Genomic DNA, 24,481 nt, shown 5'->3' on the forward strand with positions numbered 1-24,481 from the left:
CCAACACTCACTCTCTATAAAAAAAATAAAAAAAAGGTATCCAGCCACGTCTTGTTAAAGAGTGCACATAGGTACCCTGAGGAAGTGCTAAAATGCCACTAGGGCTGTAGTACGAGAGCCTCATTTGTCTATTACAAATGAGATAGTTTGCCCAAGACCGCTCTCCAATGCAGATTTTAGAGCAGACAAGCTGGTTGTGCAAGAACAAGTACATATATAAATACAATGATTCAGAATAGAGAGGAAAGGTTTCTGCTTCATCCTCGAGGTGTGCAGTAATGAGAGAGACAAACTGAAAAGTACAAAAGGTTAGAGGATTTCATGGGAGACAACCATGTTTATTCTCAGTCCGGAGTGTGCAGCAGAGATTGTGGCCAAGGCCTCATTATAGCTTGCCTCTTCTGGATGTACAGACTCCGCCTTCTCATGCCCAGGGGTTCGCACAGCCCTCGCCACTTCCAAGCTCCCCTAAAACAGCCCCCCTACTTCACTACAGAATCTGGTTTTAGATACACGATTTGTTGTCTGGTCAGTTACGGCTCTGGCACGTCTTGAAAGTCAGTCAATCCACATTGACCCAGGATTTGTATACATTTGCAATATCCTTATCCTGTGCAAACGGTAACTAAATAGTTTTTGCCTCTATGCGCCACAAGTAGACTGGCCCGATCAGTTTATATGCAGGAGCAACTCCCTTTATCTCAGGTCCTTAGGAAGCCATGCTGCTTGATGGTCTCATGCACTTACTTCCAAATGAAAGATTGATATTGCATCTTTATGTCATTACCACACTTCACACACTCCCTGTGCAATCAGCATGCCTCGCCATTCTCTCAGGGTACCAGCCCTTAAATCTCTTTGGTTTCAGACACTCATTCTGCTATCAAAGACCTAGGAGTCAAGGGCCAAAGGATAAAATAATCCTGTTAACTAACATACCCTTCAGTTGCAATACTTCAAGTGCTTGACCTACCTCATGATTTTACTCCACTAATAAACACGTCTTCAGTCAGTCAACTGCTGAGCTAATGGTACATCCCTGCTTTGTTTTTATCCACTTTGATTTCTAGCCCTACAACGCCCTCGTCTCCCCTACTTCAGTAGAGCTTCCTCATTGCCATAGCTCTGCTGAATCTTGGCATTTGAACGCAAGTAAGCTCATCGTCTCTTCACCCGCAGATGCCTCTCTGATAGTTCTTTTAATCCTCCGGGCAGCTACATCCCCAGGTAGTCGAACCCACATGAGCACCTAGAGTCATAACATGACAGCATCTAGAAAATCCAAATGGTTGCATGATCTGGAGGTTACAATATGCTTTAAAAAGTCAATGTTCAGTCCTTCCTCCAGTCAATCGCGCATGTTCAAAAACCACATCCAGTGAGGAATGGTTTCTATAAGCAGAAACTGGGGTAGACGTTCGTTCTTCAGTGCAATGCTGCATCTGATAAATATCGGTCCACAGTGAACTAAAATCCAAGAGTGCATCTGGCTTGGGGCGGGTCTCAATCACCACTTTATACCAATGCTGGTCCTTAGGGCTTTTGAGTAGGAACTGCAATGCGTTTGTGTTACACCTTCAGCAAGTCACTGATGTGGGCTTCTCCAGCAAGTGTACAACAGTTCACAAATCTGCATATAAATTAGGTACTTTCATAACAACTAGAAGGGATAATCAAATAAATAATATTTTAAAAGAGAGTGCTTGGGCACCACCTTTCTCAACTCTTATGTCCGTAAATGTATCCCCGCCCTCCCCAATAATTTCTGGACTTGGCCTTTGTTGACATGCTTTGGCATCGTCCTTCAAGGTCAAACATCACGTCTGGTGCACCTCATGGAACATCAGCTCACGCGGGATATTGGTTTCCGGTCCAAACGTCTTGCCAGCACGCCGCTCAAAAGCAGCTACCATCTGCTTCACCACCTCGTCAAAGAAAACTGTGGCCAGCTGGGAGTGGAGCAGAGAACGAAACTCAAATGAAATCTGAGGGGTGAGTAAGAACAAGGAATGAAACATTAGTGAAAGATAAAACACAAAGCATGCATAACAAGAGGTGAGACGGAGGCAGTTTATAAGAAAGGTCTCAAACATCAAAGTGGATTCAGATGTAGGACTGACTTGGCTAACTAGGTGGCTATGTAACCACAATGCACGTACAATGTGCTACCTCATCTAATGGCTCTTTGCCCATTTTGTGTTGTTTAGGTCTTGCTTAGGCAGCGCTTGCCCGGTCTTTGAGGCATGCTGTATTCCGGATAAAGACATGAAGCCCCCCATTTTCCACCCATCTTTTTAATTGTCTCCTGTCCCTGTTCTTGGTAAATGGTGGCTTTTCATTGGTCAATAGGCTTAGTAGTCCCACCTTAATTCCCCCTTTTCTCTTCTTGTAACCTCCCATAAGGACACCCCCTGTTACATGTGTTGTGACTCGGAAGGCTTAAATTACAGCCTCCGAGCCATATAGCGTAATGGAGGTTGCGCTTTTATTTTCTTATTTGTTAGCCGAAAGCGGCTGCATGATTTTTGTTTTTGTTTAAGTATTGTTATTTTCTTTTTTTTTTTTTAACATGGCAGCACCCTCGCTTTAGCTTTGAACAACTTAAGCTAAAGCTTTTTCTATTGCTTTACTTTTGAAGCAATCGCTGCACCCACACTTTAGCTAAAGATGTTCATAGCCAAAATCCAGGTGCCACCATAGTACCAGAAGTAAATAAATAGAAAAAAAGTAGGCGTTGGCAGGCTTTGTTTTTCATTTCCTTACTTTTGTTACAATAGTGGCATCAGTGTTTTAGCTATGAACATCTTAAGCTAAAGAACAGGTGCAGCGATTGCTTCAAAAGCAAAGCAATAGAAAGAACAATTTTTTTGTGCTGCTTTACTTATGAAGCAATCGCGTCACTCGCGCTTTATTTTATGATGTCCAAAGCTCAAACGCGGGTGGCGTGCTTGTAACAAAAGTAAATAGAGAGAAAAAAAAAACTTGCGCCTGCCATTTTCCCCCTATTTTTTTACTTTTGTTATAATCGCGGGACCTGCGCTTTTGCTATTTCTTTACTTTTAAAGCTATCCCAGCACCCGAACTTAAGCTTAAAATGTTGAAAGCTAAAGCGCAGGTGCCACTAAGGTCTCGCATTTGCAAGAGTTTAAACTATTGGCATTATAAATGCCCATGCCTTCTATTTATGTGTTTACAAAACCTGCAAGCAGTGTTTACGCACAACTTGCAAGTTTTGTAAATCAAATAAAAGGCATAATCATTTACAATGCCAATAGCTCAAAACACTCGAAAACGCGAGACCTATTGCATTGCAAATGCTTGTTTCTCTCTGGACAGGTATTTGCAATGCAATAGGTCTCACATTGGTTACATTTAGAGCTATTGGCTTTGCAAATGAGAATATTTTTCAATATATATTTTAAAAAAAAAAAAAGTTGTGCATTCTCTTGTTTAACCCCTTTGAAGCTGCGCGGGGGGCGTATGCGGGGGGGGCGTGAGCGTGGCATTGCTGAGCTCGTGACCAAACCACGCAGTCATGAGTCACAGGCAGTGTGTGCTCATGGCGGCGTGGTTCCGTCACAGCCCCGCCCGCTCATTTATTCGCCTGCATAGGCGGGGAATTAATGCCGCCTGGGCGCAGCGGCAGCCGCAAGACGAAACCATGCGGTCATGAGCACACGCCGCCTGTGGCTCATGACGGCATGGTCCGTCATGCGCACGCAAGGGGTTAAAAATGTCTTTTTTTTTTAAACTTTTGTAGCAATTGAGGCATGCTGCACTTTAGATTAAGATGTTTAATAAGTAAAGCGCAGCGTGCCGAGATTGCTACCAAAGAAAATAAATGGAAAAGAAATGTGGCATCTGCCTGCCTTTTTTTCTATTTATTGACTTTTGTAGCAATTGCGGCATGCCGTGCTTTAGATCTTCGAAGTGAAAGTGCGGTGTGCGCCTCCATTGCCACAAAAGTCAATAAATAGAAAACAAAAGTTGTGAGGTCGCCGTATCTTTTTATATTTTATTTTGTAGCAATCGTGGCACGCCGTGCTTAAGATGTTTAAAACTACAGTGCGGCATGCCACAATTGCTACAAAAGTAAACACACGGGAAAGAAAACCAGGAAGGATGGCAGCAATAATGGGAAGGAGGGGGTTGGTCTGTGAGCGAGGAGCCAACAGATGGCCAACCAAAAGAAACAATTGGTGATGTCCCGTGGGGGAACCAAGAACCCCAAAGCAGGACATATGGACACTACTGACCAACCACAGTAAATGAATTTCCAAAAGGCAGGCCAACAAACCAGAAGCCCTGGGCGGTGCTTAAAGCCCATATTCTGAACGCAGAAGTTACTACTTGTGTAACGATATATCTGTAAGAGACATTAGTTAGTGATAGATTCCTTACCTTAGAATATCCCCAGGCGTCAGACTGGATCCGGAAACTTTTGCGTAGCAGTACCCTTGCGCGTCGGTAGGCGTCGTCTGCGGCTCCGCGTCCATCGTCGGCGCCATGGGCGCCGTGATGACGTCGAAGTACTTAGACGCCGCCTCCGCGTGCTGACGTCAGTTCTTAGCCACAGCTTTTCTGCACCAGAAGCGCAGAGCCATGACAAAAACCAACACTGGTGCCAAGAAACTAGGGCCCTGAAAGGGGATGACCTTAACCCTAGATATCGGTTCGCAGAACGGGGAGGATGGGTGGGTCGGTAAGGAATCTATCACTAACTAATGTCTCTTACAGATATATCGTTACACAAGTAGTAACTTGTGCATCTGAAAGAGACACGTTAGTGATAGATTCCTTACCTTAGAATAGATACCCCAGCAATACCATCCCCGTGGAGGTGGGTCTGCGAACCAATAATCACACCAGAAAGTCCTGGAGGACGGAACGGCCAAAGTAGCCATCCCTCCGGACTTGACTGTCCAGGCAATAGTGTCTTGCAAACGTGAGCAGCGAGGCCCACGTAGCTGCCTGGCAAATGTCCTGCAAGGGCACATCTCGGCCCAAGGCAGTTGTAGTGGCCGTGGCTCGAGTAGAATGAGCCCTCAGCCCAACAGGGGGTTCCTTCTTAGCCAAGGAGTAACACGCCTGGATGCACAAGATAATCCACCTGGAGATGGTCCGCTTGTGCACCGCTTTCCCTTTCTTAGCGCCCGCGTACCCAACAAAGAGTTGATCATCCACCCGGAACTGTTGTGTGCGATTCAGATAAAATGAGAGCGCACGTTTTGGGTCCAGACGGTGGAGCCTCTCCTCCTCTCTCTCGAGGGGTGCGGAGGCAGAAAGAAGGTGGGCAACGTGATGGATTGCCCAATGTGGAAGGCCGTGACTACCTTGGGTAGGAAGGAGGGCCTTGTCCATAATACAACCTTGTCCGGATGGATTGAAAGGAAAGGAGGCTTACAAGACAGAGCCTGGAGCTCACTAACTCTCCTGGCAGAGGTGATGGCTACCAGGAAGGCAGTCTTCAAAGAAAGAAGGCGAAGAGGACAGTTGTGAAGTGGCTCAAAGGGAGCGCACATCAGAAACGTTAGAACCAGTTTCAAGTCCCACTGAGGCATCACGAAGGGAACAGGAGGAAAGGTATGAGTGATGCCCTTCAGGAATCGATTAACGATAGGGGACTTGAACAAAGAAGGTTGGTCAGGCAGCCTCAGAAAGACTGAAAGAGCCGAAAGATAGCCCTTGACAGTGCCCAGAGCAGAGCCCTGCTGGGCAAGAGAGAGAAGAAAGAGGAGAATCTCAGAAAGAGGGGCATTGAGGGGATCCACAGCCTTTGCTGTGCACCATGCCACAAATCTGTTCCACCTGCAGGCGTATACCGACTTTGTGGAGGGACGCCTGGCTGCCAGAATGATGTTGCAAACTTCAGGAGGCAAGTCAAATGGCCTCAACTGTCGCCGCTCAATCTCCAAGCATGGAGGTTGAGACTGGACAGGTTCGGGTGAAGGACCGTCCCCTGATGCTGCGACAGAAGGTCCTCCTGAAGAGGCAGACGAACCGGGGGATCGACTGACATACTGAGTAGCTCGGGATACCAGTACCTTCATGCCCAGTCCGGAGCCACAAGGATGACTTGTGCCCGGTCGTGCTTGATCTTCTTCAGCACTCTGGGCAGAAGTGGTATAGGCGGAAAGGCGTACAACAGACCGCAGCTCCACTCGCGACGAAAAGCGTCTCCGAGCGAGTGCCGCCTTGGAAATTCCAACGCGCAGAACTGATGACATTGCGCGTTCTCTTCGGTGGGGAATAGATCTAACCAAGGCTCTCCCCATCAAAGAAAGAGGCCTTTCGCCACGTCAGAGTTCAGACGCCATTCGTGATCCATCGAGCACCGACGGCTGAGTTCGTCCGCCCTGGCATTCAGAGAACCTGCCAGGTGCTGAACCATCAGAGTCACGCCCTGATTTTCCAGCCATTGCCAGAGACGCAGAGCCTCCTGGCAAAGGGTCCACGACCCCACTCCGCCCTGTTTGTTGCAGTACCACATGGCGGTGGTGTTGTCCGTGAACACTTGCACTGCACTCCCTCGGACAGACGGGAGGAATGCCTTCAGTGCCAGACGAATCGCCCGCAGCTCCAACAGATTGATATGGAGCCGGGACTCCGCTGGAGACCAGAGTCCTCTGATCTCCGCCTCTCCCAAGTGGCCTCCCCAGCCCTGGAGGGACGCGTCCGTCACAACTACGTGCTCCGGTTGGGGAAGGGAGAGGGATCTGCCGTTGACCCAATCGCTGTCCGAGAGCCACCACTGCAGCTGTCTCGCAGTGCCCTCCGAGATCAGGACATGGTCGGACAGGTTGCCCTGATGCTGGGCCCACTGAAACTTCAGGTCCCACTGCAGAGCCCGCATCCGCCACCGTGCGTTATGCACCAGAAGGATGCAGGAGGTCATCAGCCCCAGAAGCCGCAGCGTCAACCTGACCGAAACTCGGGATAAAGGCCTGAAGATCGGAATCAGAGCCTGTAGATCCCAAACACGCTGTTCGGGCGGGTAAACCCGAAACTGCGCCGAGTCGAGAACCGCTCCGATGAAAAGGAGCTTCTGAGAGGGGCACAGGTGTGACTTCGGCACATTGATGGAAAATCCCAGCTGGTGCAGGAGATCTGCCGTAGTCTGGAGGTGGCTGACGACTGACTGGGGCGAGCCCGCCTTCAACTACCAGTCGTCTAGGTAGGGGAAGACTGACACCCCTAACCTGCGCAGATGAGCTGCGACCACCGCCATCACCTTCGTGAACACCGGTGGGGCGCTGGTAAGGCCGAAGGGGAGCACGGTAAACTGAAAGTGCTCGTGGCCTACCGTGAACCGCAGGTAACGCCGGTGGGCCGGCAGGACGGGGATGTGGAAATACCCGTCCTGCAAGTCCAACGCTACCATCCAGTCTCCTGGGTCTAGGGCAGCTAAGACCTGAGCCAGTGTCAGCATTTTGAACTTCTCCTTCCGGAGGAAGCCGTTGACGTTCCTCAGATCCAAGATAGGGCGTAGGCCCCCTTTGCCCTTCTTGGGTACCAGGAAGTAGTAGGAGTAGCAACCACGTCCTACTTCTGGCCCAGGAACGCGCTCGATGGCCCCCTTGGCCAAGATGGCCGAAACTTTCTCCTGCAGAAGTCGCAAATGATCCCCCGATACGCGGTGGTGTGGCGGTGGCATGGCTTGAGGGGTCGTCTCGAAGGGGAGGGAGTAGCCCCTTCGGACGATCTGCAGCACCCACCTGTCCGAAGTAACAGTGCGCCAGTGAGAGTGGTGATGGCGAACCCTGCCTCCCACTGGCGTCACATGGGCCGAAAAGCACGGACTAGGAGGGTTTAGAGGTGGATGCCGTGGGTGCAGGTGTGGACTGACTCCGCCTGTTTCCCCGACCGCCTCCACGGCGGTTTCCACGGCCGCCGCCGCGCTGGACGACAGTTTGCGGCGAGTGGCTGGCGGCGCGTGTGGGGACGCCCCTTCCTTGGCCACGAAAGGAGCGAAAGGCACCCGTTTGCTGGCGCGGGGCTGAGAGGCCCAAGGACTTGGCGTAGCCCTGGAGTCCTTAAAGCGCTTAAGCGCGTGGTCTGCCTTGTCTCCAAAGAGGCGACGGCCATCGAACGGCATGTCCATAAGGGTGTTTTGGACGTCTGCCGAAAAATTGGCGGATCTCAGCCAGGCGTGGCGTTGTACCGCCACGGTCGTAGCCATCGCTCTACCCAGCGAGTCAGTAGTATCCAGCCCACATCTGATTGAATACTTGGCTGCGTCCCGGCCCTCCACAAGGGCTTGGCCGAGTTTGGCCCGTACCTCCAACGGGCACTCTGGCAGCACTTCCGCCACCGTCTCCCACAGAGAGTGGGTGTAGCGGCCCAAGAGGCATGCGGTGTTGGAAGACCGCAGTCCCAAACTAAGGGACGAGAAGATCTTCTTGCCATAGTTCTCGTACCTCTTGGATTCCCTGTCCGGCGGGGCCGTCGGGAATGCGGTCTGGGAATTAGAGGCCTGGATGACCAGACTCTCGGGGTGGGGTGGGAGGACAGGAAACATGGGTCGCCCGGAGCAGGGCGGTGGCGTCTGGCCACGTTCCTATCTACAGGCGAACCCGTAGCGGGCCTGGACCAAGTGCCCAAAAGAACGTCCGTCAAGGCCTCATTAAAAGGCAGCAGAGGCTCCATGGAGCATGACTGCGGCATAAGGACCTCAGTGAGGAGGTTAGTCCTCACGGCTGCGACGGGGAGCTCAAGGCCCAAGGCCTTGGCAGCCCTCGTCAACACCACACCATAGGTAGCTCCCTCTCCGAAGCCACGGTAGGAGGAGAGACAAATCCAGTGTCTGGAGAGGTGTCCAGGCCACTGGCCTCCCCAAGGTCTCATGCCCAGTCCATGTTAGACTGGCACTCCCTGGCCAGAGGGTCCTCAGACCCCTCCCAATCCTCCTCATCCCTCATCTCCTGAGATTCAGGGTCGTAATTGTATGAGGTCGGCTCGTAGAAGCTAAAATCTCCAAACGGCATCGAGATCGGCGCCGATAGGCGTCGTCCCAACGTCGGAACCAAATGAAAGGAGGCATCGGGGACGGCGCCGGAGGGGACACCACACGGACCGACGCCGGGGGGGTCGTAAGGTCCACCGGTGACGATCCAGAGCCCGATTGAGGTCCAGCGGCACCCTGTGGCGCCGGGCCCGAGGGCACCGGCGATGTCGGGATCGTGGGGCCCTGCGGCACCAGCGGCGTCGGGGCCGAAGCACCCAACGGCGTCGGGGTCGAAGCCCCCGACCCACTAGGGCCCCCAGACTGGTTCGCTAGGCCCGAAGGCGCCGCGGAACCCGTCGGAGGAGAAAGGGAACTCATGGCCATGAGGAAACGCTCAATCTCCTCCGGCGTCGCGTTCAGCCCAGGGACCGGAGGGTATGGGGCCCGACGCGGCGCCCGCGACTCCCGAGGAGCCGCGTGGGCAGTGTCACCCAAACCCCCCCGGCCGCATCGCGCGAGCATCGGGGGGGAGTCAGAAGAGCGATTATGTCTCTTCGACTTCTTATGCTTCTTACCTGACGACTTGGACCAGGAGGAGTGGTGCCGACTCCCGGAGCTGTGACAGCTCCGTCCCCGTCCTCCGTCTGCCGGAGTTCGAGCCGCCTGCGGGACCGCTCCCGCCTGGCCTTCCTCGAAAGGGCCCGACAGTCGGGGCAGGCCTCGTCGTCATGGTCGACGCCCAGACACGTCAGGCACAGGCGGTGGGGATCTGTGACCGACATGGTACGGTCGCACTCGTCGAAATGCTTGAAGCCGGGCATCCCTACAGGCACCGTCGGAGTCGTACAGACTTCGAAATGGATCAAAAAGATCACCAAAACAAAGTCAAAAAGTGACTAGGGAACTGCTCTTTCCAGATCTGCGCTGACTGGCGCGGAAAAAAGAAGAACTGACGTCAGCACGCGGAGGCGGCGTCTAAGTACTCCGACGACGTCATCACGGCACCCACGACGGACGCGGAGCCGCAGACGACGCCTACCGACGCGCAAGGGTACTGCTACGCAAAAGTTTCCGGATCCAGTCTGACGCCTGGGGATATTCTAAGGTAAGGAATCTATCACTAACGTGTCTCTTTCAGATACAATATACCTCGAAGAGACAGCGCAAGCGCTGGCTTGGGAATACCTAAAAAGGGAAGAAGTTACATGAAATTATCTGCATCATTACCAATGTTAACAGATAAACCTTTGGACCACGACCGTATTTCATCACTATTTTCCACACAGCGTTATATCTCATCGAAAGATTATAGCTCATGCTTTGGAAACTAGCTCCGAAGTCATTCATTTAACCCTCATGTTAAAAGTGTGTATAGGTGTTATCATATTCAAACTCTACTTGAGGATTCATATGGACTACTGTGTTATAGTTTTAGATGCCATACCAAAAAAGAAACTAGAGACTGTCCAAGGAATTGACAAAATAATGCATGGTTTAAATCATGTGTCATATGTAGAGATCTCTATGATGGAAACAAAGCAGGGGGAACACCATCTTAGGGATAAAGCACTCTTCCAACTAAAAGAAATGCTACAAGAGTGGAGCAAAGAAACAGATTTTTTTATTCACAAAGTCAGCGATGGCACAGAAAAAACACTGTATTGATAGCTAGAACCTAGTTACCACAGTAAGACCGTTTTTTGGTTTGAAAATAACTTTGGTGCCATTTGAGGAATCGCCAGAATCATTTCCGAAAACAAAGTTTATCTACCTAATTTCCTTCTGGAATGTTTCAGAATGATTCGTAAAGCGGAGGCCAAGAATAATGGGGCGGTTCTGAAACACAATTTCCCCATCCGATTTCTATAGGGATTTTTGAACAGCGCTACAGCTCAAACAGCTGAACAGAATGACACCATATTTGGCAGAAAGCTAGGTATTTACCCAAATTTTTTTGGGGAGAAATGAAGGTTCAAAATGTATGTATGTATGTATATCTGGAAGGTAGGGGGTTGCAAGAGGCATGCAACTGCAAATAACAGAGCAATTCTATTCGTCGAGTGTTCCCCCGCCCCCATTGGCTGTCTGACTTTAAGTGCCGCAGGAGCTCGCGATGTGATTGGCAGGTTGCAAGATTAGGAAACTGTTGCAGCCTCCATTTAAAAAAATAATAATAAAAAAAAGGTATAAAGGAGCAGTGTAGTGGTACCCTAACCCCCTGGACCCCGAGGTCAACCCAATGACGTGCATGGCAAAAAGCGTAGTTATGTATTGTAATAAAATATTACTTTATGTTTAAAAGAAAACCCTAGAAATTCATTGAAAATCCAAAGGTTTAAGTGACAGTATAATTAGGTGAAAATGCCAGTTTAAAGGTAACATTTTAAACTTAAAAAAAAAAACACTGAAATTCACCAGCTATGATTATTTTAAGAAATTAGAACTTGCACCCTCGCCATGCACTGCCTAGGACCTCACATATTACATCAGCCATATTGTTTAGATTTTGCTTCCCCTCTGTGCCCCATTTGCTTCTGTGGATAACTTGTTCGGTTGTTTTTCCTCCTTTGTGCCCATACTGTTGTCTTTTTTTTTAAAACCTTTATTGTACCTTTACAAAATTACACAGCCATTCGCCTACAACCCAAAGGGCCGGCCGCTAATAATTGAACGTTGGATGCCGTGCATCAGGGTAAATCCGTACTTTGATCACGTTGCTGAAAAGAAAAAGGTTTTCCTCACGGCAAAGTGGAAGGTACATAACTGGCGATATGTTGCTAATCAGTAATGGTTTTAGTTTTCTGTTTTTTATGAAAACAACAAAAAGAATAACAAAGAAATCACATTGCGGTCATCCAAAAGTAATTAGTGCTGTTTAGCTGTATTGAAAGTCTGCCGACAGTATGTGCCACTTTTTAGAATCATTGAGTCAAACCCAGACTGACGGGCAGTAACGCCCATGTTCCTACACGTTACTTTATACCAGTCCCATACATGTCTACCCACACTGCCCACCCTTCAGGACTCGGGCCTCCTCCCACTCACAATGGCCTCTCCCCTGTGCAACACCTTCGTAGCACCTCAGCCAACCTCCCCCTCTTTATCTGACTCCAACGGGTCATCCTCTGGCAGAGGATCACAAATTTCCCCTCGGTACACATTCCATGGGGTCCATATCTTGTTCCATTTCCCTGGACATGCACGACTCAAGTATACCGCCCTCTCTGTCACCATTATCCTATCCATGTTCATACACCACTGCGACTTCTTCGGTAATTCTGCCGCTCCCCTGCGCTGTGCGATATCCCTCTTGGCCACTATCATGCCTAACATAACCCAAAGTCGGCCACATCTGGAAAGGTCATTCGGTCCCCACACATTTAAGAGACACTGTCGCGGTTCGGGAAGTAGAGAGGTCTTCAGGGTCTGCGACACAGTGCGCATTATTTGTCTCCAATAGTCTTGGATGCGTGGGCAGTCCCAGATTGTGTGAAAGAAGGTCCCCTCCGCCCCACAGCCACGGAGACAGTAAGGATGTTGTACTCTGTGTATTCGGTGTAGTAGTGTTCTCGTGTAATACACTCTGTGTAGGATCTTAAGCTGTACGAGTCTCAGCCTGGTTGAGATGCCTACCTCTTTTGGGGATGCTAGTGCCTCATTCCACTCGTGTTCGTCCAGGGTGTCCACTTCCCCTTCCCATCTCTCTTTCAATGAGGTCAGCGGGTCAGGTAAGTTATTAAGGAGCTTGCGGTATGTCAATGACGTCGCTCGCTCAATCATGAAGTCAGTTAGAAGACGATCCTCCAGCGGGGATGATTCTGGTATATCTGCCCCGGAGGGGATGGCCGTGAGCAAAGCATGGCGTATCTGGATACTGTTGTCTTTTGCCACCCGACCAGTTTTTCCCGCGGCTACATCCCTGCGGCCCCGCCCCCGCACTCCCATTCGCCGCCCCGCCTCCCAGGTGCTCCTCCCTCCCACAGCTCCTCATATGGTGGCCGCGTAGCGACACACCAAAGGCAAGCCCGTCTTCGCGGACCGCGCCTGGACCGCGCTCGGCGCCAGGACCCCTGGCCCCCGAAAGTGCCACGACACCCGCCCCAGCTACGACCCCAGCACCCTCCACACACTGAACGCCGGACGATCTCGCACCTGCTGCCTGGCCGCCCTGAAGCGCACCCAAGGACCCTTCTACTGCAGGAACTGAAGCTTCACCAGCATCTGGCCCGCCAACCCACCCACCGAAGAATGCAACTACCTCAGATGGATCCTCCTCAACACCCACTCTGCCCGCAAACACGCCGCCGAACTCTGGTACCTACTCGACACCAACGCCCCAGACGTCGCCTTCCTGACGGAGACCTGGCTGACCCCCTCCTCGGCACCTGACATTCGCACTTGTTCTTGAACCGCTAGCGGTATGGGTAAGACGAGACTTCACTCTACGAGGTCTAAAATGGGACGGCGACAGAGGATAGAATATCATTATACGCAGACGATATCCTGATTTATTTAGCTTCCCCATACGCCTCGATCCACAATCTACTCAACATCTTTACTAACTTCGGAAAATACTCCGGCTATGCCCTTAATTTGCCAAAATCAACACTATGTTTTCCACGGCCCCACGCCTAGACTACCTAAAGAATGCAACATCGAAGTGACAAGGGATGGCTTTACATATTTAGGGATTATCATCACCCCAGAACCCAAAACCTTTTACGACAAAAATCTAGCCCCCCCTGGGAGAATTAAGGAAGAGATCAGACATTGGAGATCGTTGCCACTGTCGTTAATGGGTCGTGCGACCGGGTTTAAGATCCTAGCACTACAAAGGTTCCTCTATTCACTCCTCTATTCAACTGCCTATATCCTATCCCTGACTCCTATTTTGTTAGTGTGGAGGCGGAGGTTCGGACACTGTTGTGGGATGGAGGGATGCCACGTATTGCCCTAGGAAAACTGACAAAGAGCTGGTACGGCTGAGGCACTGCACTCCCAGATCTACGTCTTTATTATTGGGCATCGCAATCAGTGGCAACTAACCACTGGGTGTACAGTCCCCCATCAAATCCGGCGTACCACCTAGAGAGATATCAGCCTGGCCGGGAGGGGTTTCTAGGAGCCCTGTATACCAAACCCCGCAAGGGGAGATATAGTCCAATGGCTCATACGATCTCCGTCTGGCGGTTGGCTAACAAACGCTTGGGATGGCAGGGAAGGTTGACGAGGCCACGCCTCTATGGTCCTCTCAACAACTGGGATTATTGTGCCATCAGGTAGGGTTTGACAGATGGAATACAATAGGGATCTCTACGGTTGGGGACCTTCTACAGAAATGGAAATTACTTTCATATAAGGAACTACAAATGAAACACAAACTGGCACCCAAAGAGATTTTAAGGTACCTTAAAATCCGACATGCACTTAACACAGCATTAACAGACCTGACTACTGTCCCGGACTCGTCCCCTCTGGAAGACCGACTTCTCTCTGAGCCCCTCCCTACTAAGGCCATTTCCCTTACTTATCGTAAAGCTGTTTAATAACCTACCAGATCCCTTCCATACTCCTAGAGATAGATGGCAATTAGATTTAGGACAACTTGATGATGCGGACTGGCAGACAGCCCCGATGTCCCTTAGGGAAGCTGCGATTAACCAAAGCTTCAGATTGATTCAATTGAAGGTCCAACATAGGACATACCTTACCAGGGTGACATTAGCTAAGATAGGGACTCGACAAGATGCGCTTTGCTTGCGTGGCTGCAACCAAATTGCCACAATTTATTACATATTATGAGACTGCCCCTATATACGGCACATCTGGGAACGAGCTACGAATAAGATGCAGGAATCACTGGGAAAACTCGTGCGGACACGCCCACTGGGAATCCTGAACGTTTGGGAGGCAAATGATCTCCCAGACATCGAACGACAATTCACCACCCTAGGATACACCCTGGTTAAGAGAACCATTGCTATGAAATGGGGAGCTGCTGACAAGCCGTTGCTGTTTGGTTGGGTGGCGGAAATGGACCAATGTATGGTTGCCGAAAAACAAGTCTATAAAGCGACAGGATGTCCTAAGTGGGATAAAAAGCGGGAGGCCTGGAATGCCTATCGGGGTTTGACTCTGCATTTCACCAACTGTAGAACTTGAAATGTCACAAAGAAAATCACGACAATGTAATGACCGATTGTACTGTTGCTTACTATACAGCATCTTTCTCTTTTAAACGATACAGTGTATACTATTAAGCTCTGTACATGACAAATGTTTCATTCTCAGTAAAAAAAAAAATATTTAAAAAAAAAAAGCATGAAGCAAGAACGATTTGGAAGCGAATATATCTAGGGCCAAGGTTTGCTTTCTATCAGTCATGAAGGAGTGCAGTAACTTCCAGGTTAGCCCCTGGATGCCACATGCAGACAGCCTCTCCATCAGAAGATCATGATGGACAGTGTCACAGGCTGCAAAGAGATTTAACAAGATCAGATCAGCCTCCCTGATCAAGTGCCTCCCTGACTTCCTTCGTGGATATAATGTGTGCTGTGGGCTCACCTGAATCCATAATGCGTGGGGTCAAAAATATTGTTTTCTTGAATAAAACTGGTGAATTGCACTATCCACCAACTTTGATGGAAAGGGTAATCTAGAGATCGGGAGAAAATTATTAGGGTCTTTTGGGTCCAGATTGAGTTCCTTCACTAAAGGCAAAATAGAGGCAGTCTTCCATCTTTAGGAAAGTGGTCAACAGTAATCATGGCATTAAAAATTGAGGTGAGTCCAGAGTGGTGGGCGATCCTGGTGAAGTGCTCTCTTCTCCTTGTTATTGTGCAGACAACCCTGGATGCCCAGGGTACGTTTGTGGCCCTCAGCGGTAAATTACACGGGAGCCCCCTCTCAATGCTAGCAGCGACACTAGCTAAATCCGCAGATCTCCTGGCGTCCCTACTATTGGGGATTTAAACGCGATCTCCTCACCTGATCTGGACACGACCGCTCCCCCTCCCACAGTAGAATTACACAGTCATAGCAACTACGGATCTGGTCTGAGTCCCTGGGTCTATGCGATGATTGGCGTATATGGCACAAGCATTCTAAGGAGTTCACACACACTTCGGCAGCGCATCACACGCAAGCACGTATTGACGCCATTTTTGTTCCATCAACAGATTGCTTTGCGGTTCAAGATGTCGCCATCCTCCCACACGGTATCTCGGGTCATTCTCCTGTAATGATTCTCGCGGGCCCTCCCCCCCCACCTTCATGAGGCAGACCTGGAGACTTAATGCCTGGTTCCTCCAAGACGGGGAGTTACGGAAGGTGGTGGGTCAAGAGCTCAGACAATACTTTCTCTCGAACGATGGATCAGTTTCTTCCCCGGGCGTTCTGTGGGAGGCAGGCTAAGCCACAATTAGGGGGATCGCCAAGGGCTAGCTCAAACGTCAGGAACAAGCTCATGCAGAGTAGATAACCAGTCGTGAGGCGCAAGCCTTGCGCCTTGAGTGGGCCTCTGCTCATTCTCTAGACGCCCCCGAAGCCGGACTCCTTACCCAGCTCCGGTCAGAAATCAAGCAGTTGTCGCTGGAGGCAGCCAAACTCCTTTGGCGTTCATCCGTGGCCAGGGTGTACGGTCCTAGCGCAGGATGACTTGTGTCGTTCCCCGAATGGGATGGCCTGTGCCTTCCCTGCCTATTACCAGCAACTCTACGCAGCCCGATTCCCGTCCCTTTCGCTCGCTGAGATGTTGGAGGTCGAGGGTGGCCCCCTCCCCAGCTTAGACTCCATCAGCCAGAAAGACCTTGATCACCCCATTACGCGTGAGGAGAGAGGGAGCGATAGCCCTCGTTTCCTCCGGCAAGACAAAGGGCCCAGACAGCCTCTCTCAAGAGTTCTACATGCATTATCGGGACATTCTCACTCCACATTTGGTGGGGTTGTTTCGGGAGGTTGTAGAAAAGGGTTCCTTCCCACAGGAGACAGATATGGCCACCACTGTGGTTCTCCCCAAGTCCCAACCACCCTCACCGGGATTTATGTAGTTACAACGCATACTTTTACAACGCATACCTTTACAACGCATTTTTTACACTGCAACATCCATTACAACGCATTCCACTACAACGCATACTACATTTACAAAGCATACCATTACAACGCATACCATTACATTGCATGTATGGTAAGTATTGGATAGTGTAGGGGTAAAAACTACTATTCTAACTCCAGGGGGTGCAACAGTAGGGTAAGTATTGGATAGTGTAGGGGTAAAAATTACTATTCTAACTCCAGCGGGTGCAACAGTAGGGTAAGTGTTGGATAGTGTAGGTATGCGTTGTAACGACCGAGTTGTAATGACATGCGTTGTAGTGGTATGCGTTGTAGTGACATGCGTTGTAACGGTTGCGTTGTAATGGATGTTGCGTTGTAAAAGTTTTGTTGTAAAGGTAGTGCGTTGTAAAAGTTGCGTTGTTTCCCCCCTCACCGCGGTGTGCGGACGACCGTCCTATCTCCCTCATCAACACAGAGATGAAATTGTTCGCCACGATCCTTGCCCAACAACTCAAACCTCACTTGACCACGCAGGTCCACCCCGACCAATGTGGGTGTATGCCCTCATGTGGCACTCAGCATTGTCTTAGTTTGATTCGGTGGATTGGGGGTTCTTGGAGGACGTCTTGGCTATGATGGGACTCGGCCCACGTATTCGAGCCATGGTTAAAGTTCTTTATGCCTCCCCCGTGCCAGAGTCTTGGTGAATGGCACGCTGACAGAGCCCTTCCTGGTCTGAAGAGAAACAAGACAGGTTTGTCCCCTATCCCCCCTGCTTTTCGCCTTGGTGATGGAGGCCTCGGCATCCATGATGCGGTTGTGCGAGCGTGTGCAGGGATGGGAGTGGCCCAACACCGACCAAGACAAGATTGCACTCTACGCGGACGACGTCCTTATCCATTTGGCAGATCCCGCTGTGTCTGGCCCCCATTGCCTCCGTATCCTACACCTCTGAGCAGGATTCAGGCCTCAGGCTTAACCCGGATAAGTCAGCCTTGGTTTCCCTTCACCTGTCCCAAAAATGTTTTGAATGGCTGTAACGGGGTGTCCTTGCCAACTAGACCCGTTCCTAGGGGGGGCCCCTGTACAGCATTATGGATCACTAAGAAACCCCTCGATCACCCCCTCTTGTCTTCCTCCGCAGATGGACTACCGAGGGTCCAAATATGAGACTGACTCACGCATGGAGGGTGAGTGTGACTGGCCCTTTAACTCTCAGGCTGAGTCCGAGTGGACGGGATCACAGGACGAAGCGATGCCGTCAAATGCAGAAACACCGGGAGACCAGGTGTGCTTGTACACCCGGAGTGGAGAGAACGAAGGAGGTCGGAGATAAGCAGAACGGAGCGGTCGGAGGAGGACGGAGGCGAGAGGAACGGAGGTGCTAGATAGAGGAGAAGAGATCCCGAACACGGAGAACACGCCTGGAGGCCAACATATCCACGAGCCGCCCAGCCACTCACCCGGGGGAGGTGTGTGGCTTGCCCGGGTGCGTAATAAGATCAGGGGCTGGGTGGGACGAAAGGGCGGCTCCATTGTACATTAGTGCTTTCCCCCTTGTCCTGGTTCCCCTTTCCTGAGCACACCCCGTCCCTGCACTTGTGTATAGCATCGGAGCAAGGGTTGTTATAACTTCTTAACTCCTTTTCCCTTTTCCGTTGTGGTTCCGCGTGGGACACTGATCTCACGTGCTGCTTTCTTTTGTTTCATTTATGGTCCCGCGAGTCGAAAAGCAAAGACGGACCCAGAGGACCACAAGCCCCGACGAAGCCAGGCCGGCTATCGTAGGACTGCGACGGTCAAGCCCCGAAACAGGAGGACCTCCCGAAGCTGTTCTCCCTGCCAAAACACCCTTAATTGAAAGACTTGTTCTGATTTACTTTTGGAATCAATAAAACCTGTGTTGACAAAAACACGTATGTTGCCCTTCACTCCTGTCCTTGTGACCCAAACACCCGCGCCCGTTACACTGGCATTCCAACATTCCTCTTCGCCATCAATCCTTCAAATACTTGGGATCTGGATGACCTTGCTCCCGGAGCTCAGCTGGGCTCCCAACGTTGCCCCACTGGTGAAACAGGTTAAGGCAGACCTCCAAAAGTGGCAGCCTTTGCCCCTGAATCCCATGGGGAGGGTCATACTATTCAAAATGATGGTGCTCCCCTGCTTCCTCTAAGTCTTACAAAATACCCCCATTGGCTTTCCCAGAGCCTGGTTCTGTGAAATCGATAGGATATCCAGCAAGTTCTTGGGGGAAAAGGTAGAACCCGACTGGCACTCACAGTGTGTAGGATCCCCTCATTTGATGGGGGTTTTGGGGATGACTCACTTTTACTACCTGGCCGCGCGGCTTCTCTCCATACATGATTGGTTCAATGGGGTTTGGTCGGTTCCGGCATACAGGCACGAGGTCGGGGAGATGGGCTTCGCCGGGATACAGGCCATCCTATATGGGGGCCCTATTCCCACCCGTTTACCTGAGGTTACGCGCTCAGTGTTGCTGGACCATTCGGGCTGCACTGCGGCACACCGAATGGTCCCACACGCAAGCCCAATGTACACCCTTGTGGCAGGGGACCTGGCTTAAACAAGTCCATGCATTACAGGGTTTTAGGGCCTGGGATCTTATAGGCATTTCACAGCTGGGCGACGTGTGGGTGGGAGATAACATTCGGACCTTCAGTGACCTTCAAAACAGGCATTCCCTGCACCAGTCACAATTCTATAGGTATTTGCAGTAACGCCACGCCCTTCATACTCACCTTGCGACTGGTACACGTCTTCTTGATCACAGCCGTCCTGAAGCTCAGATAATGTTTGGTGACCTGGGGAGGGATGGCGTCTCCTGCATCTACCGTACACTAAGAACAAAAGTTACTTACCTGTCAACTGTGGTTCTCCAGTATTGGTGTCTGTCATAGATTCACATGCTTGAATATTCCCCGTCGTCGAAGTGGGAGTCCCACGGTACATAAAATAGCAGTAACATATGCATGTATACATGAAAAATATCATAAATAAAAATATACATGCATATAATGTAATAAAATTGTAAATTTTAAAAGTACCATAGAACATAATAGGCCCATTGAAAAGCCTAAGGGAGAACTCACTTTAGTAGCATATTAGTGTCATTATGTGTAGGTTCACATTCCAGCCAATCAGGCTGTAGCCTCCTCTAGAACCTTCTCCTCAGAAGCCCAAGTCCTCAGATTTTCGTAGCACAAAGTAAGTAAAAGTGCCTGAGGAGAAGAGAGCCTCGGAGGGGAGGATGGGAGGGTCGCATGTGAATCTATGAAAGACACCAATACTGGAGAACCACAGTTTACAGGTAAGTAACTTTTGTTCTTCTCCAGTATTAGGGGGGTCTTTCATAGATTCACATGCTTGAATAAGAGTAGAAAGCAGTAAATCATCACAAGTCATAAAGGTGATATACCAAATCAATTAAGGTAAACATATCGGTCAAAATGCAATGACTATTAAAATATTATTAGAAAAAACCTTTATGACTGGAGGCGGGTAGCAACAGAGGCACACCTTTATTGGAAAAGATTCCGCAGCACCGCTTGACCTACTGCCGCATCCGCGGCGTCTGTTGATTGCAGGCAGTAGTGTTTGTAAAAGTATGGCTGCTCGACCAAGTAGCAGCTCCGCAGATCTGCCTCAGGGGTACCCCCGCAAAAAGGGCAGCAGAAGTAGACACCGCTCTAGTTGAGGGAGCACGAACTGGATCAGGAAGGGGCTTCCCAGCCCGTTGGTGGCAAAAGGATATAGTAGAGGATATCCACCTGGTTATGGTCTGTTTGGTAACAGGTTGTCCTTTGCAAATTGGGCCATACGCCACAAACAATTGATCTGACTTTCTGACAGTTGCAGTTCGCTGAATGTAAAGTTTGAGAACGTTTCACATCCAATGAGTGTAATGACCGCTCAGCTGGAGTTTGCGGAGCAGGAAAGAAAGTCTTCAGGATTACAGGTTAGTTGAGTTGAAAGTCACTGGGAACCTTCGGGATTAACTTAGGATTAGTTCGCAGTGTCACAGCCTCATTGGAGAATTGTAGAAAAGGAGGCTGTATGGTAAATGCCTGGATGTCACAGACACGCCTCGAGGATGTCAAGGCGAGCAAGAGAGCAACTTTCCATGTGAGAAATTTTAGACTTGCAGAGTGGATAGGCTCAAGTGGAAGTAGAAGCAGTTGAGACAAGACCAAATTTAAGCAGCAAGCAGGTGGAGGGCGACGGATAGAGGGAAACATCCTAAAAAGGCCCTTGTAAAATTGCTTAATGATTCTCGAGGAGCATAGGGATGTAGAACTATCATGACGGAAGCGGGAAATCGCCGCCAGAAACACTTTAAGAGTGGAGTGTGAAAGTCCTGATCTCGCCAGGGATAAAAAGAAAGGCAAGATCTGTTCAGGTTTTGCAGTCATGGGGTCCAAATCTTTAGTGCGGCACCAGACACAGAAACGCTTCCACTTTAATTGATAGGTTTTAATGGTTGATGGAGCGCGAGCGCGCGCTAACACCTCTCGGCAGTCCTTGTCGATATTCAGATGTGCAAATTCATTGTATTCAGGTTCCAGGCATGGAGTTGGAGGTATGCCGGATCCGGGTGACAGATTTGTCCCTGCTTCATCGTGAGGAGGTGAGGTAGAGGATGAAGCGGTATCGGGTCGGACTGTGAAAATAGGAGCAGGTCCGTGAACCATGGACGCCTCGGCCATTTGGGTGCAATCAGGATGATGTGGCAAGGTTGAAACCTCATCCTGTGTAACAGGCGAGGAATTAGAGGAAGTGGAGGGAAAGCATAGATGAAGTCGTTCGACCAATTGATCGAAAATACATTTCCGCTCGACTCTCTGTGGGGATGCAGACTTGCAAAGCGTTGGCATTTCCTGTTTGTAGCAGTCGCGAAAAGATCCATCTACGGCTGGCCCCACCGCCGGAAGATGAAATCGACGGTTGGTTGGTTGAGTTCCCACTCGTGATTGTCTGACGACGCCCGGCTGAGTGAGTCCGCCAGAACATTGGCCACACCCGGCACATGGATGGCTGCGAGATGAATTTGATGTTGAATCGCCCAATCCCATATTTCTTGTGCCAGTTGTGAAAGTAGGAGAGACCTCGTGCCGCCCTGCTTGTTGAGGTAGTGCATGCTGGTGTCCTCACCAGCAGAGTGTGTCCCTGCACTAACCTCTGGAAGGACTTAAGGGCCAAGAAAATCGCCAAGAGTTCCAGGCGATTGATATGCCAAGTACGTTGGGTCACCGTCCACTTTCCTTTTACAGACATGCCGTCGAGATGCGCTCCCCATCCCTCGAGCGACGAGTCTGTTGTAAGCGTCGGAGTCGGCGGTTCGTCTTGGAATGAACGGCCCATAGATATGTTTAGAGGGTGAGCCCACCACTCCAGCGCTTTCTGGATGCGAGGTGTTAGAAGGACTTTGTCCTCGAATGACCCTGACACCTGTTTCCACTGTTTGTCTAATTCCTCCTGTAGAGCCCTCATGTGCAATCTGCAATTGGGGATAAGTTGGATGCACGAGGAAGCCATGCCAAGGAATGATTTGAACATTCGAACAGAAACGTACAGTTTTGACTGTAGGAATTGCACCATCTTTACCATGCGGTCCTGTCTTTCTTGGGAAACGATCACTTTCCCCCGCCGAGAATCTAGCGAGGCTCCGAGAAAATCTTGCCTTTGCGACGGGTGAAAGTGTGACTTCTGGCAGTTGATTGAAAGCCCCAAGGTTTGGAAAAGGGAGACGCAGAGCTGAGTGTGCTGCTCCGTCAGTTGAAAAGTCTTGGCCTTGATGAGGCAGTCGTCCAGGTATGGATAAAATTGGACGCCTTGCAGACGCAGGAAGGCAGCTACTGGGGCCAGGATATTGGTGAAGACCCTCAGCGCTGATCGAAGGCCGAATGGTAGGACTTTGAATTGGAAGTGCAGCTGTCCGACTGAAGCGTAGATACTTCCTGTGTCTGGGGTGAATTGGCACATGGAAATATGAGTCTTGGAGGTCGATCGTTGAAAAGAATTCCCCTGGATTGAGATAATTCAGAATTTGAAGCAGAGTTAACATCTGAAAAGTTTTCGAAATGATAAATTTGTTCAGGGCCCGTAAATCCAAAATTGGACGCCATTCTCCCGACTTTTTCTTGCCTAAGAAGAACCGGGAATAAAACCCCTTGCCGCGTTGACCTTGCGGCACTACCTCGATGGCTCCTTTTTTGATCATCAATTTTACCTGGGCCAAAAGTTCTTTGAGATGGGGAGAGGGTGGCCCCGAAGGTGGACGAGTGGGAGGGAATTTTGTAAACTCCAGGGTATGTCCTTTGGAGATAACGTCCAGGACCCATTGGTCGGAGGTGATTTCGGACCATTTGCAAAAGTACTTTGAGATGCGACCTCCAAGATTTACAGTCGGCAGAAGAAAGGAACTGAGACGGTCACTGCTTTTTATTGTTTGAGCCACCTCTACATTTTGTTTTTCGTTGGTATGGTCTGGTGGTGGACTGACGATTCTGGGATTGGTAGGAACCCCTCTGCCGGTTATCGTTGTAGGTGGTGTACGAACGATATTGACCTGATCCTCGAAAAGTAGAGGAACCTCCGCCTCTACCTCTACCTCTACCTCGTGCCACCCAAAAGGGCCGTTTCTTGTACTGGAGGGTAGCTAAGGACTGTGCAGTATCGGTGTCCTTTTTTATCCCCTCAAGGGCATCATCTACATGCTTGCCTAACAACGTATTCCCGTCGTACGGCAAGTCCAGGACTTTTGCTTGTACCTCTGGACGGAAGGTGATAGACTTCAACCAGCCTTGACGCCTCAAGACTGCAGCCCCAGCCAATTGACGAAAGCCCATGGAGGAAATGTCGAGCGCGCATTCAATAATTTCGGATGAAATTATCTCTCCCTCCTGAATAATGGCCTGCGCTTCTGCACGGATGACATCGGGTATTTGAGGAATCAGTGCGGCAATCTCGGACCACAACTGGCAGTCGTAACCGCCCAAAATAGCCAAGGTGTTAGCCGCCCTCACAGTAGTAGCTGCCATTGTTGTAAATTTTTTGCCTATAGAGTCCAACTTGCGCCTTCCTGATCAGGAGGAGACGTGAGTGGTGTAGCAGGATTGCAGATCTTTTCTGTGCTGCATGAGTTATAACCGAATCTGCTTTCGGTTGTGACACCAAACAGGCCGGGGCAGACGCCGGTGCCTTATATTTCTTGCCCAATCTGGGCAAAACTGCAGGTACTGAATTTGGATATTCCGTTAACCTAAGGCCCTCCTGCCAAATAAAGTCAATGATTGGTATTGTGTGGGATTGCCTTTGTGAAAGGTCCTTAAAATCATACAAGAAGCATTTACTTTCATGTTGTTGTTTTTCGACAGTGAGATGAAAACACTTTGCAGCACGGACCATCAAATTATGGAAATTTGCAATGTCCACTGGAGGCTATGCTAGAGGTGAGGT

The 24,481-nt window shown here is 50.1% G+C and overlaps 1 protein-coding gene across 1 annotated transcript in view; it reads right to left on the reverse strand.

The window, feature by feature from the left end:
- Nucleotides 1-309: 309 nt before the first annotated feature.
- Nucleotides 310-24,481, reverse strand: part of COQ10A (coenzyme Q10A) — a 140,248-nt gene continuing 116,076 nt past the window's right edge. The window contains exon 5 of the mRNA XM_086963821.1: nucleotides 310-1,985. Within this exon, the coding sequence (XP_086819947.1) occupies nucleotides 1,818-1,985 (168 nt within the window). The 3' untranslated portion in view covers nucleotides 310-1,817. The remainder of the gene's footprint in view (nucleotides 1,986-24,481) is intronic.

Source organism: Lissotriton vulgaris, chromosome 1_1 (genome assembly GCF_964263255.1).
Source record: "Lissotriton vulgaris chromosome 1_1, aLisVul1.2, whole genome shotgun sequence".
Taxonomy (NCBI): Eukaryota; Metazoa; Chordata; class Amphibia; order Caudata; family Salamandridae; genus Lissotriton; species Lissotriton vulgaris.